The sequence below is a fragment of the Coregonus clupeaformis genome, chromosome 30 (genome assembly GCF_020615455.1).
Source record: "Coregonus clupeaformis isolate EN_2021a chromosome 30, ASM2061545v1, whole genome shotgun sequence".
NCBI classification, from domain to species: Eukaryota; Metazoa; Chordata; class Actinopteri; order Salmoniformes; family Salmonidae; genus Coregonus; species Coregonus clupeaformis.
Genome location: NC_059221.1, coordinates 30803003 through 30822940, shown reverse-complemented (window position 1 = coordinate 30822940; position 19938 = coordinate 30803003). Strand labels below are relative to the sequence as shown.

At 45.0% G+C, this 19938-nt stretch overlaps 1 protein-coding gene across 4 annotated transcripts in view; it reads left to right on the top strand.

Annotated features, from left to right (window-relative positions):
- LOC121545611 (ankyrin repeat and SAM domain-containing protein 1A) overlaps positions 1 to 19938 on the top strand; it is a 117444-nt gene that overhangs the window by 46859 nt on the left and 50647 nt on the right. For all 4 annotated transcript variants that reach the window (XM_041856281.2, XM_041856285.2, XM_041856282.2 and 1 more), the window contains 9 exons: positions 9905 to 10201; positions 11027 to 11102; positions 11262 to 11363; positions 11524 to 11610; positions 11752 to 11921; positions 12236 to 12286; positions 13055 to 13190; positions 16206 to 16252; positions 18237 to 18354. In XM_041856281.2, the coding sequence (XP_041712215.1) occupies positions 9905 to 10201; positions 11027 to 11102; positions 11262 to 11363; positions 11524 to 11610; positions 11752 to 11921; positions 12236 to 12286; positions 13055 to 13190; positions 16206 to 16252; positions 18237 to 18354 (1084 nt within the window). The remainder of the gene's footprint in view (positions 1 to 9904; positions 10202 to 11026; positions 11103 to 11261; positions 11364 to 11523; positions 11611 to 11751; positions 11922 to 12235; positions 12287 to 13054; positions 13191 to 16205; positions 16253 to 18236; positions 18355 to 19938) is intronic.

Below are 19938 nucleotides of genomic sequence, written 5' to 3'. Positions count from 1 at the left end.
TTCGATGCTAATGCAGTACGCCACAGGATGTTTTTGTGCTGGTCAAGGGCAGTCAAGTCTGGGGTGAACCAGAGGCTATATCTGTTCTTAGTTCTGAATTATTTGAATGGGGCATGCTTATTTAAGATGGAGAGGAAAGCAATTTTGAAGAACATCCAGGCATCCTCTACCGACGGAATGAGGTCAATATCCATCCAGGATACCTGGGCCAGGTCAATTAGAAAGGCCTGCTCGCTGAAGTGTTTTAGGGAGCGTTTGACAGTGATGAGGGGTGGATGTTTGACCGCGGACCCATTACGGACGCAGGCAAAAAGGCAGTGATCGCTGAGATCCTGGTTGAAGACAGCGGAGGTGTATTTAGAGGGTAAATTAGTCAGGATGATATCTATGAGGGTGCCCATGTTTACGGATTTAGGGTTGTACCTGGTAGGTTCCTTGATAATTTGTGTGAGATTGAGGGGATCTAGTTTAGATTGTAGGATGGCCGGGGTGTTAAGCATATCCCAGTTTAGGTCACAAGCAATTCACATATGGTGTCCAGGGCACAACTGGGGGCTGAGGGGGGTCTGTAGCAAGCGGCAACAGTGAGAGACTTATTTCTGGAAAGGTGGATTTTTAGAAGTAGAAGCTCAAACTGTTTTGGCACAGACCTGGATAGTATGATAGAGCTCTGCAGGCTATCTCTACAGTAGATTGCAACTCCGCCCCCTTTGGCAGTTCTATCTAGACGAAAATGTTGTAGTTTGGAATGGACATTTCTGAATCTTTGGTGGCCTTCCTAAGCCACTGCTAGAACATCAGGGTTGGCAGAGTGTGCTAACGCAGTGAATAACTCAATCTTGGGGAGGAGACTTCTGATATTAATATGCAAGAAACCAAGGCTTTTATGGTTACAGAAGTCAACAAATGATAGCGCCTGGGGGGTAGGAGTGATACTGGGGGCTACAGGGCCTGGGTTAACCTCTACATCACCAGAGGAACAGAGGAGGAATAGAATAGGATACGGCTAAAGGCTTTAAGAACTGGTCTGCTAGTGCGTTGGGTACAGAGAAAGGGGGCAGATTTCCGGGCGTTGTAGAATACATTCAGGGCATTATGTACAGACAAGGATATGGAAGGATATGAGTACAGTGGAGGTACACCTAAGCATTGGGTAACTATGAAAGAGAGAGCATCACTGGAGGTACCAATTGAGCCGGTCTCCGCGTGTATAGGGGGTGGGACAAAGGAGCTCTCTGAGGCTGGTTGAGCGGAACTTGGAGCTCTACAGTGAAATTGTATAAAAATAACTAACCCAAACAGCAATAGGCTAGGCATATTGACATGGGAGAGAGGCATAACGCAATCACAGGTGTTATTCGAGAGGGCTAAGACAACAACTGGTAATGGCGACGAAAGTTTGGGCTGAGGCTAAATAGATCAACAGGATCAACATTTTAATCTAGCCTACTGACAGAGGCAATGTCACCTTCACAGCAAATTGAGGCTAACACCATCACTGGAGTGTTCAAAGTTCAAATCTTGTGTTTTGAGGAAAGCGTCTCCTAAATTAAGCAATTTTTTTAATGGTGTCACATTTCCTCAGTGCTAACTTAAGCCTCTTAGCTTTGGGTGCCTTAAAGTGACATACAGCATATGTTTTACCAAAAACTGCATCATGGGGTTGGGACCATCTTACATGTCCTCTAGTGCTGTATAATTATTGCTCTTCTTAATGCAAACATTTAGAATGTGGTTTAGTTGACAGACTGACCAGTTGTTGTCTGTGGGGGTTAGGTTCGCTGTTGGTTTTGGAATACAGTAGGATCGGCTCCAATACCTGGCCACAGCAGACCTAAATAATGGATAAGCTGTAATGAATACACTGTAAATCAGAAACATGGATGGATGCAGTCTGAATGGATGCTCTGGCAGTGGTCACGGTGGTGGTTATTGTGATGGCATCATATGACTGGGGATCTCTCTCTGGGTCCCCCCACAGAGCCTTCCAGTTCCTACCATCTCAGTAGTGTTGCTAGAACCAGAGAAACGTCTTCCAAGGAGAGGGAGCTTCTCTGTGTACCTGTCTATTTACATCAATGTCAGGCAGAGCGGCTCTCTGCTCAGTGTGTGTCTCTCCCTCTCTCTGTTTTTCTGCCTGTGAGTTTGCACCACCATGGAAGAGAGCAAGGGAGAGGTGGGACATCGTCATGGTAACCGCGCCACGGCTGATTGGTCGTGCAGCGGCGGTGACTGACCCAGCGGAACACAGACCAGGAGTTAGCTAGCTAGAGATGGTATGGGCGGTTGTGGGTATGGGCATGGGTTTATGGAGGAGGGGCCTTTAAGTGCAAGCTCTCCCACTCAGGGAAGCACCGTAGCTCATCTTGGACACTGCTCAAACAGCCCCTCTCTCTCAGTCCTCCTTGCCCCAGTGCTTCCCAACTGTAATGTTTATTTAGCTTTGCTTCAGCAATGCTCTCCTAGTGTTAACATCTACAATAGGCTTGCCACTTTGATGATATTCCGATAGTGCCCCAATAAGGAAAAGCGATTAATCGTAGATGTGGTAAAGAGGTCAATCGAACTCGACCAAAACAATGGAATTGCCATGAAAACACGTGGGGGAAAGATCCCCAAACTCCTCATTGCCCCCAGCAGAATTATCCTACATTTAGGTTATTGTTTATATGTGTATTTCACACTATGTTGAGGTGAAAATCGAAGTATAATGCTTGTATGGATGTCAACCCCAACACTTGTTCATGTCATCATCACCAATCAGCTGCATTACAGTTAAAAATGACTTTGACTACCACCACCGGTTTCTGTATGCTAGCTATGCTAACCAGTTTATATGAACAGGAGTTAGCATTTAGCAGTCACTTCTTCTAAACCTGAAAGGGACAGCTTCTAAATGTTATGCAACGAAAAAAGTCCAATTTGGATATATTTGGCTGAAGTAACCACATTGTGGCCCTGTTACGAATATCCAGATTTGTTGAAGGTGCGCCAATCTGGTCAATGGAATGGTCTGCATTCCATTAACTCCTTTAGCGCATCCATGGAAGCTTGATTGTGCCCCCAGGGAGCCCCTCTCACCCAGACCAACCTAGATAACCTAGATTTGTCTGTTAATATTCATCTGGGGAGTAAAATATAACACTTAGTCATCGTTTCCCTGCTTATTGTTATTCTCTGTCTCCTATTTTAAAAACAATGTTTTCTAAAGGAAAAGCCTGGTGTCTGATAGTGGTGGTATTTGCAATGTACGTGCTGCTCATGATGAAGTATTTAAATGCTGCATGTCTAATAGTCCTCTGTCTCCAATATAGGTCACCTGTCTAACAGAATGTACCTTCAGATGGTTGGGTTACTGCTGTAAATATGAACACAGACACAGTCACGCAGCCAGCTTCCCAGCACTCTATAGAGGGAGAATGAGATGGCAGTAGCACTGACTTAAAGACACAGTGTAATATACACACTGCTTGCAGTAGACAGACCGTGTCCTGAAAATAATACCAGAGAACCTAAAAAGAGAACCGGGTGGAATTTCAGCAAATTCAGTCAGGCTGTGTTTCACACCAGGTATGATACCTAATAATGAATGACAATGTGATGTCTTTATCAGAGTGGTCAGCTTGTCTGAGGAGGGGAGGTCTTGCTTGCCGCGGACACACTCCTAGCGTTCACACTGGCTTCAGCTCAGCCGTTGTGTACATCTGTCTATTGCCACACATCACATCCGACACTAGCCCCTTTTCTCTCTCATATCTGCCTCATCATTCATTTCTCCACTGCCATACAGATATTACATGCTTGAGACTGAGGAGGGCATCTGTCCATTTGATAGGCAGGTTGCCTTTCTGTTCATTTTCTTGGAAGCATAATCACATGCAGTATATGTTTGGTTTTGTGCTGTAGAACCAGCTGTTGCTTGGTATTTGGTATTCGTTTTTGGAGGGTATTTTATTAGGAACCCCATTTAGCTGTTGCAAAAGCAGTGGCTACTCTTCCTGGGGTCCTTCTTCCTTGAGGCCAGTGGGGGAGGAGAGAGAGAGGTGCTGGAGAAAGCAGAGATGTGTATCTTGACTATCTTCAGTCTCCAGGCATCTGAGATGATCTTGCCTAGTATCTGTGTGTGTGTTTCTCTCTTGATATGTGTGCACTGCATGAGAAACAGAGATTTACAATGATGTGTGTGTACTGCGTGCAGCGGTGTGGGCAACCCAGTGGCTGCAACAGCTCCTTGCCCCTCCATCCCCCGCCCCCCTCCGGGCAGAGAGTGACGTAATCCCGCCTATCCTTCGCGCCGCGTGAGCACGTCACATGCCAGAGGTCACTAGTCGCTCCGCGTTAGCATCTCAGCCAGTAGCCCTACCTACGTTTCTTATCTTCCGGAACTGGAACATTCTAGTGTGAGTGTGACTGGCATCACAACAGGCCAGAGATTAGGCCTGATCTCCACATGTTCCTGGTTAGTGTTCTGTTGAGCTTTTCAAATGTCACAGAAAAAGCGCTTTAATCTGAGTCTAGATTAGGACAAAGGCACATTTGTCATGTACCGTACTATTGTGGAATCTACGACTGTCTGTTCATACAGGGTTCATATTGAATGTAGTGTCCAGGAATACCTACACACTAACACACATACAGTGGGGAGAACAAGTATTTGATACACTGCGGATTTTGCAGGTTTTCCTACTTACAAAGCATGTAGAGGTCTGTAATTTTATCATAGGTACACTTCAACTGTGAGAGACGGAATCTAAAACAAAAATCCAGAAAATCACATTGTATGATTTTTAAGTAATTCATTTGCATTTTATTGCATGACATAAGTATTTGATACATCAGAAAAGCAGAACTTAATATTTGGTACAGAAACCTTTGTTTGCAATTACAGAGATCATATGTTTCCTGTAGGTCTTGACCAGGTTTGCACACACTGCAGCAGGGATTTTGGCCCACTCCTCCATACAGACCTTCTCCAGATCCTTCAGGTTTCGGGGCTGTCGCTGGGCAATACGGACTTTCAGCTCCCTCCAAAGATTTTCTATTGGGTTCAGGTCTGGAGACTGGCTAGGCCACTCGAGGACCTTGAGATGCATCTTACGGAGCCACTCCTTAGTTGCCCTGGCTGTGTGTTTCTGGTCGTTGTCATGCTGGAAGACCCAGCCACGACCCATCTTCAATGCTCTTACTGAGGGAAGGAGGTTGTTGGCCAAGATCTCGCGATACATGGCCCCATCCATCCTCCCCTCAATACGGTGCAGTCGTCCTGTCCCCTTTGCAGAAAAGCATCCCCAAAGAATGATGTTTCCACCTCCTTGCTTCACGGTTGGGATGGTGTTCTTGGGGTTGTACTCATCCTTCTTCTTCCTTCAAACATGGCGAGTGGAGTTTAGACCAAAAAGCTCTATTTTTGTCTCATCAGACCACATGACCTTCTCCCATTCCTCCTCTGGATCATCCAGATGGTCATTGGCAAACTTCAGACGGGCCTGGACATGCGCTGGCTTGAGCAGGGGGACCTTGCATGCGCTGCAGGATTTTAATCCATGATGGCGTAGTGTGTTACTAATGGTTTTCTTTGAGACTGTGGTCCCAGCTCTCTTCAGGTCATTGAGCAGGTCCTGCCGTGTAGTTCTGGGCTGATCCCTCACCTTCCTCATGATCATTGATGCCCCACGAGGTGAGATCTTGCATGGAGCCCCAGACCGAGGGTGATTGACCGTCATCTTGAACTTCTTCCATTTTCTAATAATTGCGCCAACAGTTGTTGCCTTCTCACCAAGCTGCTTGCCTATTGTCCTGTAGCCCATCCCAGCCTTGTGCAGGTCTACATTTTATCCCTGATGTCCTTACACAGCTCTCTGATCTTGGCCATTGTGGAGAGGTTGGAGTCTGTTTGATTGAGTGTGTGGACAGGTGTATTTTATACAGGTAACGAGGTCAAACAGGTGCAGTTAATACAGGTAATGAGTGGAGAACAGGAGGGCTTCTTAAAGAAAAACGAACAGGTCTGTGAGAGCCGGAATTCATACTGGTTGGTTGGTGATCAAATACTTATGTCATGCAATAAAATGCAAATTAATTACTTAAAAATCATACAATGTGATTTTCTGGATTTTTGTTTTAGATTCCGTCTCTCACATTTGAAGTGTACCTATGATAAAAATTACAGACCTCTACATGCTTTGTAAGTAGGAAAACCTGCAAAATCGACAGTGTATCAAATACTTGTTCTCCCCACTGTACTTGATTTACATAATGTACTTATCCTTGTCTTGATTGTAGCTGCCCATTACATCAGTCAACTCTGCCCTGTGGATGACCAGGACGTGTATGTGTGTGTGTGTGTGAGGCTTTGTCCTTTATATTAGCATTTGAACGACGTGGACCCCTGTGTGCAGTAAGCTAGTGAAGGAGGCGGCTCAGGGTAGGTCTGATTCATGCTGCTCACCCTCCACTCTGCATCGGCACAGAGGCAAGCCATGGCTAATACGATCAGATGTCAGACTCACAGCCATGGAACGAACAGCACTGGCCACACCTCTGGGATGGAGAGGAGGGGAAGGGATCCTCTCGAGTCTCTAACCTCATTGGTGATGCTGTGATTTGTTTGTGTCTTAAAGCTAGACTCTGATCATGTGTTCATGCCATGGCAAATCTGTCTCCCATCTTGCTGTAAGTCTTAAGAAAGTCTAGGTTTTTGCAGGTAGTATTCAATAGGCCATTATCAGTGGTTAGCCAGCACACATACTGTGTGAAGGTTGAAGCTGGTTTCTATTTGGATATTGTTATGGCTGATTTATCCAGGCTTTGCAAGTATACCCAAGGCTATAGAACATGTTCCTCTGAAGTAGCCCGCATCTAACAGTAGGGAGTAAATCTCTTTTTATAACGCTTGGGATGACAAAACAGTTGACGGTGTGTCACAGATGCGAGACGGCATGCTCCTTTGTGTGTGGTCGTGCCATGCCCCTGCAGCAGAAAGAGGGAGAGAAACAGACAGAGAGAAAGAGAGGGAGACCGAGAGAAACCAAGAAAGAGAGATCCAAACCTTAATTTAGACCAAAAACACATAGGAGAAGCAGGAAGAAACAAGTCGTCAAATCCCAAACCGACAAAACCACAGCAGAATTAAAGTCGCGGAAGCTTGTGGTTTATTTCCACTAACAGAGGCTTTTTGTTTTCGAGTGTTTTCGTCTGTGCTGTGGTCTTTATTGTGTTTGTGTAGTGCAGTTCACACAAGGCCAGACTCAGCTACTCTCAGCCTGTCTTTCCCTGTCTCTCCAGAAAAGCAGGTGGCGTTTTGTTTTCCCTCAGCTCTGATCTTATTTTTTTTACTTTCTCAGGGGGGAGGGGCCAACACCTGTCCTGGGTGCCCTGTAACCTCCCCCTAATCCACAGTCCCTGTCTCATGGCCCTGCTTCGGTGACTCCATAACTCCACAGGCCCAGCTGGCACCTCCTCCCATAGGGTGTGATCCAACCTGGCACACTGTGTGTGGGTATTCTCCTGCCAGCTGTCGGCTACCCCGCTGTGGCATGACTGACACTCCGGGCACATTTATTGTTGATTGGCACAGAGAAGCTAGGCTAGGGGGGTCTAGGGGTTTGTCTCTTACAACAGGATCAGTAATTAATTCATTACCTTTAGGCTTGCATTATGTTTATCGTTAAACCTGTATGCAAAACCTGTATGTTTGCTCTCAGACCTGTCGTCGACAGCATACTGCCTGTAAGCCAGGGGTTCCCAAACTTTTTTGGCCCGCGACCCTATTTGGATATTTAAAAAAAAGAGCAACACCACCATGTAAAAAAAGAATCAACGGCCATTGTTTACTTTTTTAATTAGGGCTATTACACTCTTACAAATCAGTCAGAGTGCTCTTGACAGTATTTCAATCTGAAGGAAGTATTGTTTGAAGTGACTGAAATTCATCAGAATGGTATTGGGAAGTTCAGAAGATCATCAGGCATTAGTTTTGTATAATCTTCTGTGTAGATAAGAACATCATCATTGATTGATTGTTATTTTCCCCCCAGTTAGATTTAGTGCCTGGTCTTGTCCACTCTGTTTTAATGAGTCCTGCGCAGCTTATAGGCATTGTAGAGGGAAACAGAAGACGTGTTCCTGAGTTTTTGTAGCTTAAACGGTTGAAAGGATAGAGACACATTTGTAGGAAGAAAACAGAAACCGCTCTGTTTATTACAACCGCATCTAGCGGCTACTGGAGGTTACTGAGGTAACCCCCGTTCTGTGAACCAAGCTTGGTTTTAAAATGTTTTATTTCAGAGCTTCTCTCGCTACCCCATTTTACATTTTAGTCATTTAGCAGACGCTCTTATCCAGAGAGACTTACAGTTAGTGAGTGCATACATTTTTCATACTGGCCCCCCGTGGGAATCGAACCCACAACCCTGGCGTTGCAAGCGCCATGCTCTACCAACTGAGCTACAGTTGGGAAACGCTGCTGTTAGCCATTGAGATGACTTTGGAGTGTTCCCAGTCTGCCCTTCTATGACCTAGCATCACATTCCCTTTGTAATTAATGTGAGAGGGCATATATCATTTATATATCTATCAATTGTTCTGAGTTGGATATGCAATGGTTATTAAGACCATTATTCAGTTCAGCTGATCCGTCAGGCTCAATGTATTGTCCGCCCTCTTCTGGCTGCTGATGGTAGTACTTGTTAATAAGAGTGGAGATTTGAAAACAAGCCCCTACTGAGTATGCTGCTGACATAGGCTAGATGACGTTTGTAATGATGTTAACATGTTGTTACAATATTAATATATGGCTCTGATCCTCTATTTCACTGTGAAATTATCTCTAATATTCTCTATATGATATAGAGATTACATTTGGCTACGGCATATGCTGCAACTCACTCAGCATCGGCTTTATTGCTAGTATTGTGGTTGCTTTTTGAGTGGAAAAGCCTGTTTGTAATAATATTGTTATAATGTTGTCATAGTGAACATGTTGGTTTGATCCTTTCTGTCTGCACTTGGAGATGATCTGTATTTAAAGATCTTTCCTCTGTCCGTTGCACTCAGTCTGCCTTCCTGTGTAGTTAGAAATTTGACCTTAGTTTTGCCATCATGTCTCTGTTACTAGTCAAGCCAAATCCCCATCCATCCACTGCTCTGCTCTCAGGGACACTGACTGAATTGACATGAGTCTTGTCCCTCTAGCACTCTAGCTCGCTGGGTCGCCCTGGTAACGTATGCTTGCTGCCTCTGCATGTGAAGCGCTGCATTGATCACACTCACCACGCTTTGTGCCTGTCACCACAACACTCACCTCTCTCTCACACTGGTGGTCACCCCTATCTCTGTCTGCATGAAGCAGTTACTTAAACAACCAAGCAACACATGACGTATTGTCATCACAGAAGTGTGTCTTTCCTGAGTGTGGTGGCCTTTACTAAATGTCAACAGACTGTCCTTTCATCACATTTATAGCAGGCCATGCCCTATAAGAAGCAGCTGTTAGCCAGCTCTACTCAACAGGGACTGTTCCCAATCACGACTTCAGTACCCACTCCCCAGCATTCTCCCAGCACCCCCTGCTCTCAGCCAGCCAGTGCTCCTGATTGGTGCTCCTGAAAAACTGCTGATGCACAACCAAATTTCTAAATTGCACCTATTGTATTCTACTATTCTAACCATCAACAGTAAGTTGAGACCCCAGCTGAGTTCCTAAACAGTGGCCACCTTTTTGGAAATCGATCCGCGGGCCTACAAAAAATGTGGGCCACCAGTTGCCCATCCCTGATCTGACCATGACTCACTTAATGGCCCCTTCCTTCCGTTCTCCCAATATCCACCACTCCTACCTATTTCTCAACCTCCTCTATGTTGATGCTCACCCCTTGCCTCCCATTCCTGGTCCCCCCCCCAACAGAACAACGATAATGAGACCCCCCTCCACTGTGCCGCCCAGTACGGCCACACCCAGGTGGTGCGTCTGCTGCTGGAGGAGCTGACCGACCCCACCATGAGGAACAACAAGTTTGAGACGCCGCTGGACCTGGCCGCACTCTACGGCCGGCTGGAGGTGGTCAAGCTGCTGCTCACCGCCCACCCCAACCTTCTCTGCTGCAACACCAAGAAACACACGCCGCTGCACCTGGCGTCACGCAACGGACACCTGGCCGTGGTGGAGGTTCTGCTAGCAGCCGGCATGGACATCAACTACGAGGTGAGGACTGAGGAGAGCACTCGGTCTGTTGTCTCTCCTGCATGCTCAATGATCAGTTTCAGTGTGTTGGTGTGAGAGTGTCCATAATAATATTTTGTATAGTAATATTTTGTATAAACACGATGTATGTTGTGATAGTGTCAAATTATGTTGGATCATTGATGGCTTCATCTGCTGTTTGCAGCATTTAGGCCTACATATACTGATAGACTCTTGATACAAACCTCTTGAGCTCTTTTATTTAGGCTAAAGAAACAGTTTTAATGGGGGCTTTTGGCACTCTCCCCTTCTTATACCAAACTGTGCCATCCATCTGTCCTGTCCAACCTACACTCCCCTCCTCTCTGCTCTATAGCAGGTCTGGGCCAATGTCAAGTGTCCTTCAGGCTCTGCTTCCTGCAGGTTTCCATTAGCATGGTGCTACGAGTAGGAAAATGATCTAATTTGATTCCTCAACCAAATAATTGTCCATAGCAAAACATGCAGGGGTGGCGTTCGGCGGGGTATAAATAACTCGTCAAACTTCTATTCCACGCAGGTCAACCCTGCCCTGTGTGTTCAGGAAGTATCCTGCAGGTTTAGCATTAAGCTGTATGTCCTAGCTGACCAAGATAAGAGGAGTGGAATCAAAGTCAAAGCAGTGAGGTGGTGTAGATACCTGTTCCTCTCAGCAGGGAGGGTTAGGGTTAGAGATCTGACCTCTGCTGTGGTGTATGTTGCTGGCAGGGAGTCTACTTTGATGTCTTTACATGTTTTGTTATTGCTCAACCTCGCACTGTTTCAATTATGGTTTTATTATGGTGTGTTTGTTGTGTCTCTCTGCAGACGGAGAAGGGCAGTGCCCTCCATGAAGCAGCTCTCTTTGGGAAGACTGACGTGGTGCAGAAACTGCTGAGTGCAGGTCAGACACTGATGCCTACAAGACACAACACAACACATTTTTATAACAGCCGAATAATGCAGATATATGGCCTAACCCTCTCCTCAGCTGTCACTCCTCTCCTAATCCCCTGCTCTGTCCTCTGTGTCTCTCCTCATGTCTCTGTTTGTCCTGCTCCAGGGGTTAATGTGAACATGGTGGACGACAAGGGCCTGACAGCGCTGGACACTGTCAGAGAGATGCCCTCTCAGAAGAGCCGGCAGATAGCAGCTCTAATCCTGGGTAAGAAATACAGACCGAGATCAATGGTTCCCTATGGGATTTTAAAAAAGGTTACCTTGACCTTACCTTGACCACGAACTGATTTTTTTTTTTTTAAAGTATGTTTTTATCTGACTAATTGTGTTATGCAAATGACCTTTTCTTCCCTATCTCTCCTAAGGTCATATGTCAGGAAATCCCCCTGTTTTAGACTTGCCTCCTCCCCCTGTCCCTCCGCCTAATGAGAGCCCTAGCCCGAGGACAAAAGGTATGTCATAGCAATACAGAAAACCTTAAGTTGAGTGAGCAGTGACAGGATAAGGTGTTAACACGTAACCACCAGCCAAGGCTGTGTACTGGTGTGAAGCTGTGCATGTCCAATATATTAAAATGTGTATGTGTGTTGTAGGTGAGCTGGAGTTGGTGAGTGAGCTGATCTCGGGGCTGGCCCCGGGGCCTGAGGAGGAGAGCCCGTATGAGGCTCTGTTCGAGGCCACCTCCTGTCACTCTCTGGACAGCCTGGCCAGCGGCAAGTCCTCCGACAGGGACTCTGGACGACCTGACAGTGAAGCCGGAAAGGTTGGTCTGGAACTGCCTTACACCACAGAAACACACAACATGTGACAGAGGTTTGTGTGGATGGGCATCTAAAATACTTTTCCTCCACTAGAGGGCAATGGTTCTCTGCATTGAATTGTTGAGTGGACTGGACTTACAAATCTTCCTGTCAGAAATTTGACAGCATATTTCTTAAAGCCTAAATCTATGTTTGAATTCAAGGCTCCAGTTCTCATCTTTTCAGCCAACCTTGTACTTCAAGATATATGTCATTCTAATGTCTGAGCACAGTCTGAGCACAGTCACCGATTTCATTCTCTGTTTGTCAATTACAGAAAGATCGGCTGGCTCACCAATCCCAACATGCCCCAGGCCAGGAAGAGGAGGTCAGTATCTATGGTCATTAGAGCTCCTCTTTGCAGTACTATGTTGCCATTGCTATTGGCCAGAGTACTGATAGGCTTTACCTGGAATGTCACTGTTGGCATGTGGCATTAGCAAATGTTAGTCAACTACTTAGAATGTCAGTGGTGCTGCGGACGATTCTCTCCACATCTGTGCAAATCACACAAACCCTTCATGAATATGAATCTGAATGTGGCGCTGGTTAGAGCAAGGAAGAGAATAGGAGGCGGGATGGGGGTGAAGTGAAGTAGAAAGGTACTGGTTATGGGAGAGAGGGAGCAGGCTCGGTCTATTCAGTGGCTGACAAGGGGGTAAACATGGTAGCATGAGACTGTTGTGGAATCATGAAAAAGTACTGCCAGTGTTGGGATTATATATATGGTGTTAGTTTGAAATACACTAGTGCCGTTAGTCACACCCTTTTAATGAATGGCTTCCCCTTAAAAGCTAGGGTAGTGTTTACCCAACTGTACAATAATCATATATGCACTCCACCCTCTGTGGTTTTGGGGTAATTTTGGAATTTTTTAGCAGCCCCATATACCATAATTCCTGCTTCTTTAGTGTGCTATGCATGAGCTGACAACTGTGGCCAAGAGTCTTAGAACAACCATTAGAGGGCACTCGGGAGGGACTTTCACCTCACTGTAGGAGGTACCAGCATCACAGGACAGTGAGAAAAATATTGATTAGCCTTATACAAATGATAATGATGCTTTGTTGTTGACCTGACTTCCCTCTACCTACAGGCCCTGTACACTAACAGCAGCATCGATGAGAGAGGGGAGGCAGAGGAGGAGAAGGATCACACGTATGAACTGCTGCTCTCCGCCCAGACCAAAGTCCCCCAGTGTGCACAGGACCCCCCATCCCAGAAACATACAGGTACAACATACAGTTGAAGTCGTAAGTTTACATACACTTAGGTTGGAGTCATTTAAACTTGTTTTTCAACCACTCCACAAATGTATTCTTAACAAACTATAGTTTTGGCAAGTCGGTTAGGACATCTACTTTGTGCATGACACAAGTAATTTTTCCAACAATTGTTTACAGACAGATTATTTCACTTATAATTCACTGTGTCACAATTCCAGTGGGTCAGAAGTTTACATTCACTAAGTTGACTGTGCCTTTAAACAGCTTGGAAAATTCCAGAAAATGATGTCATGGCTTTAGAAGCTTCTGATAGGCTAATTGACATCATTTGAGTCAATTGTAGGTGTACCTGTGGATGTATTTCAAGGCCTACCTTCAAACTCAGTGCCTCTTTGCTTGACATCATGGGAAAATAAAATAAATCAGCCAAGACCTCAGAAAAAAATGATAGACCTCCACAAGTCTTGTTCATCCTTGGGAGCAATTTCCAAACGCCTGGAGGTACCACGTTCATCTGTACAAACAATCGTACGCAAGTATAAACACTATGGGACCACGAAGCCGTCATACCACTCAGGAAGGAGACGCGTTCTGTCTCCTAGAGATGAATGTATTTAGTGCGAAAAGTCCAAATCAATCCCAGAACAACAGCAAAGGACCTTGTGAAGATGCTGGAGGAAACAGGTACAAAAGTATTTATATCCACAGTAAAACGAGTCCTATATCGACGTAACCTGAAAGGCCGTTCAGCAAGGAAGAAGCCACTGCACCAAAACCGCCATAAAAATGCCAGACTACGGTTTGCAACTGCACATGGGGACAAAGATCGTACTTTTTGGAGAAATGTCCTCTGGTCTGATGAAACAAAAATAGAACTGTTTGGCCATAATGACCATCGTTATGTTTGGAGGAAAAAGGGGGTGCTTGCAAGCTGAAGAACACCATCCCAACCGTGAAGCACGGGAGTGGCAGCATCATACTGTGGGGGTGCTTTGCTGCAGGAGGGACTGGTGCACTTCAAAAATAGATGGCATCATGAGGAAGGAAAATTATGTGGATATATTGACGCAACATCTTAAGACATTAGTCAGGAAGCTTGGTTGCAAATGGGTCTTCCAAATGGACAATGACCCCAAGCACACTTCCAAAGTTGTGGCAAAATGGCTTAAGGACAACAAAGTCAAGGTATTGGAGTGGCCATCACAAAGCCCTGACCTCAATCCTATAGAAAATGTGTGGGCGAACTGAAAAAGCGTGTGCGAGCAAGGAGGCCTATAAACCTGACTCAGTTACACCAGCTCTGTCAGGAGGAATGGGCCAAAATTCACCCAACTTATTGTGGGAAGCTTGTGGAAGGCTACCCGAAACGTTTGACCCAAGTTAAACAATTTAAAGGTAATGTTACCAAATACTAATTGAGTGTATACAAACTTCAGACCCACTGGGAATATGATGAAATAAATAAAAGTTGAAATAAATCATTCTCTCTACTATTATTCTGACATTTCACATTCTTAAAATAAAGTGGTAATCCTAACTGACCTAAGACAGGGAATTTTTACTAGGATTAAATGTCAGGAATTGTGAAAAACTGAGTTTAAATGTATTTGGCTAAGGTGTATGTAAACTTCCGACTTCAACTGTACATACAGTGGGACAAGGAGTGTAGAAAACGGTTAGGATATTCCAATTCCCTTCATGGTTCCTGACCAATAGCAGTTTATGTGGGAGTAAACATTGCACCCTCAGCCTGGAGAATAAGGAGCACTTGCTAACCTTTCACCTCTCCCGCACTCCAACCACACACAGTCCCATTATGCCTGCCGAAAACCAAACACTGCATTCCACAGTAAGAACATCATACCAAAGGTCAAGCGTGGTGGTGGTGTGATGGTTTGGGGATGCTTTGCTGCCTCAGGACCTGGACGACTTGCCTTAATAGAAGGAACCATGAATTCTGCTCTGTATCAGAGAATTCTACAGGAGAATGTCAGACCATCCGTCTGTGAGCTGAAGCTGAAGCGCAGCTGGGTCATGCAGCAAGACAATGATCCAAAACACACAATCAAGTCTACATGAAAATTGCTAAAAAGCAACAAATTGGAAGTTTTGGAATGGCCTAGTCAAAGTCCAGACCTAATCCTAATTGAGATGTTGTGGCAGGACTTGAAACGAGCAGTTCATGCTTGAAAACCCACACGTCACTGAGTTAAAACAGTTCTGCATGGAAGAGTGGGCCAAAATTCCTCCACAGCGACGTGAGAGACTGATCAACAACTACAGGAAGCATTTGGTTGGAGTCATTGCAGCTAAAGGTGGCACAACCAGCTATTGAGTGTAAGGGGGCAATTACTTTTTCACACAGGGGAATTGGGTGTTGCATAACTTTGTTTATGAAATAAATATGTAATTGTTGTGTTAATTGTTCACTTATGTTCCCTTTATCTAATATTAGGTTTTGGTTGAATATCTGATAACATTCAGTATCACAAATATGCAAAAGTCGAGAAAATTAGAAAGGGGGCAAATACTCTTTCATAGCACTGTAGATGTTTTAACAGGCCCCCAGGCTTTCTGTTCTGTCACATTCATAATAAATTAATAGGATGTCATTAAATACTGTCATAGGAATGAATGTGGAGGGTCTAATTGCTGATGTAATCACGTCCCTTTTTATGTGGATGAATGACTGTTGGCGAAAGGATGACATCCAATCCTTAACTTGCAGTCCTCCGTAATGTTGTTAAGATGTTAAATGGGTTGGTTGGAGGAAGGTTTGTTTTCAATGGCTGCTTAATAGGCCGCTATTCTCTCTGTTTTAAAAGTGTTCACCAACACTACCCATTCTACCATATGCATAAAACATGAGCTTCATTATACTTCCCTTTCCTATTCACTTTGTATAATATCACCCCTGGAAATCTTGAGAAACTGAATTGAATAGAAATTAAAGGGTATTATATTAATTGACTGCCTTACTCATGATGATCTAACTAACTGCTGTCTGTCCTGTTTCCCCAGATGAGAACGCTACTTCCCAACAATCTTCCAACAGTCTTCCACCTCAGGTATGACCTGCTGTACCTCTGCTGTACCTCTCCTCTCCCCTCCTTCTCTCATCCTTCCATCTCTTTCCCATGCAACCTGTCATCTGAGTCAGTGTAGAGAGCGAGATTCCAGCAGCAGGCTCTAGCTTACCTGTGCTCAGAGTATGGAACACTGTGATGAACAAGAAGTTATTTACAGCCAGCTAGCTACATATCAGTTTCCCTCAGTCACACACTACTTTCCTCTCAGTGGCACAGAGCAAGACATTGACCCAGAGTAAGACATTTACATTATAGATTTTAGTCATTTTAGCAGACGCTCTTATCCAGAGCGACTTACAGTTACATTTAGTGAGTGCATACATTTTTCATACTGGCCTCCCGTGGGAATCGAACCCACAACCGTGGCGTTGCAAGTGCCATGCTCTACCAACTGAGCTACATTGACCCAGAGCAAGACACTGACAAAGGGCAACGGAAAAGGTCCCTGGGCTCCTCCACATTCTGCTTTGACATGTTTCTCTAAACATTTATTTTCCCTCTATGGTGCTGCTCCATGTGAGGTGTAAATCTCTCCACATACAGGTACTTCATCAGGCAATATGGCTCCCTGACCGAGGTCCTCTGTCAATTTCTCTCTGTTTAGTGACTCTGTAGCCGATCCTGGCCACCGGGACTCCTGGAGATTTACAGCCTCACCCTCGCTGCTCTCTTCTCTCCATCTCTTTTAATTCCTCCTTTCCTGAGATGTAACTCGAGGACCCTATGAAGCTGTGCTTTCTATTTATTATCCTATCATATCTATTTATACTGCCTTTTTATTATCCAGTTAGCTGCCACAAGGTTTTATCTGCGTTGCCCTCTCCTCCTATAACCTCTGCTCACATCAGTTTTCTTCCAATTTGGAGTGACTGTCCATTTGGTGCCTAATTATAAAAAAACAAGTCTCAGTGGCTGGCTGGCTGACGTCCTCTGTGTTCTAATCAGCAGCCAGCCGTCTGAGGCTATCATCCATATTAGGAATGATGATGCATGGCAACTGTCGCTGGCGGCGGCAATGGAAGCAATCACTGGGACACTTTCTTCACTTAATATCAGAGTGTGGGGGTAATTAGAGCTGTGGTAATAGTCTGCTTTGCTGTATTTAGTGTTTTATTAGGATCCCCATTAGCTAGTGCTAAAGCAGCAGCTATTCCTGGGGTCCACACAAAACATAACACATGACATATTACAGAACATTAATAGAACAGCTCAAGGACAGAACTACATACATTAAAATAAGAAAACATGCTTTCGTACATTTATGCCTTACATTTCCATGTATCATGTACTAATAATCATCATCAATGTTAACGGCTATACTACGGCCATTCATTTTTACCATACATGCTCTACAGATACAATTGCTTTCTCTAAGCTGGCCATGATATCCAAATCTCACTGCGCCAGTGTTCTCTAAACATTAGGAAGTCTCACGATACGATAACAGCAACAATTCCTGTCCTTGTACTTTCAGCAGTCTGACGCCAATATTATTAACAGATACCGTATGAACTTTGAGTCAAACATTGAAGTCTAAGATCCTCAATTTAACACAAATAGACACTGGCAGAATCATGTGTTTACCATCCTTGGTCCTTCTGTCTGACGTCAGTATTATGCATAATCATATGATGCATAGATGCTATTGAATGTAAACGCAACACGTCACTCACTATGATGGCAGCAGTGAGTGTGGTGGTGTTTTTAGTTGTGATTGACCGCTGTCAGTGTGGTGTTAGTCCCCTGTAGCTCAGTTGGTAGAGCATGGCGCTTGCAACACCAGGGTTGTGGGTTCGTTTCCCACGGGGGGCCAGTATGAAAAATGTATGCACTCACTAACTGTAAGTCGCTCTGGATAAGAGCGTCTGCTAAATTACTAAAATGTAAATGTAAAAATGTGATGGTTTTAGTTGTGATTGACAGCTGTCAGTGTGTTCATCATCTCTCCACTGGTCTCCTCCAGCAGCGGAAGCCCACTGCCCCTAGTGACCTCAGACCGTCAGGCCAGACGGGCGACACCCTGAAGCCCGCCGGACCTCCTGTGGTTGGGCCTGGACGGACGGGCCTCCGTCCCACTGGTGGTGAGTTACACACTCACATGCTCTACCTGCTGGACGGCAGGTCCCTGGTGTGGGAGGTTTGTTTCTAAGCTCCACATTGACCATGTGAGGCCTAGAACCACAGTGCCCCAAAAAACGAATCTTACAGAAGTAATTACTCACTTCTATACTACAGTTAGAGCTCCCAGGTCATGAGCAAATATGTGTTCTCATCTGACTCTGAGGAGCCAAATGAGAGAGGCTATTTGCTTGAGGAACAAGCCTGACTTCGCCAAACATAAGCCATGCATGTCGCTCTAACTGTAATGTGAGAAATGCATTAGCATCTGACTGCAGCGTGAGATTGGTCGGGTTGGGTTAGTGCTGCCTGGGAGTTCCAGAGGCTCAGCAGCTCTGGGTCTGGATTAGGCGTGTTTAGAACAGGCTGATTGACATTCAATGGCAAGCCAGCTGTAGAAAACTAGTTTGGTTTGTCACGTGGAACAGAATCCCTGATCAGATTTGACCATATTCCTATCTAAGAACCCCCAGCCTACTTACTTTAATACAGTACTAGTAAAGCAGCATATACACGTTGCGTTGGTTGGAGATGATGGGACAATTTCTCTCTCATTCTCTTCCCTCTAGTTCTGTGTTTATCTTGCTGCGTTCTCCCGTTCTCTCATACGGACACCATAGAAGACTCATGCATATCCAAGCAGGGAATAATCATACACACAACACAGACACATACCGACACATACAGTGGGGAGAACAAGTATTTGATACACTGCCGATTTTGCAGGTTTTCCTACTTACAAAGCATGTAGAGGTCTGTAATTTTTATCATAGGTACACTTCAACTGTGAGAGACGGAATCTAAAACAAAAATCCAGAAAATCACATTGTATGATTTTTAAGTAATACATATGCATTTTATTGCATGACATAAGTATTTGATCACCTACCAACCAATAAGAATTCCGGCTCTCACAGACCTGTTCATTTTTCTTTAAGAAGCCCTCCTGTTCTCCACTCATTACCTGTATTAACTGCACCTGTTTGAACTCGTTACCTGTATAAAAGACACCTGTCCACATACTCAATCAAACAGACTCCAACCTCTCCACAATGGCCAAGACCAGAGAGCTGTGTAAGGACATCAGGGATAAAATTGTAGACCTGCACAAGGCTGGAATGGGCTACAGGACAATAGGCAAGCAGCTTGGTGAGAAGGCAACAACTGTTGGTGCAATTATTAGAAAATGGAAGTTCAAGATGACGGTCAATCACCCTCGGTCTGGGGCTCCATGCAAGATCTCACCTCGTGGGGCATCAATGATCATGAGGAAGGTGAGGGATCAGCCCAGAACTACACGGCAGGACCTGGTCAATGATCTGAAGAGAGCTGGGACCACAGTCTCAAAGAAAACCATTAGTAACACATTACGCCGTCATGGATTAAAATCCTGCAGCGCACGCAAGGTCCCCCTGCTCAAGCCAGCGCATGTCCAGGCCCGTCTGAAGTTTGCCAATGACCATCTGGATGATCCAGAGGAGGAATGGGAGAAGGTCATGTGGTCTGATGAGACAAAAATATAGCTTTTTGGTCTAAACTCCACTCGC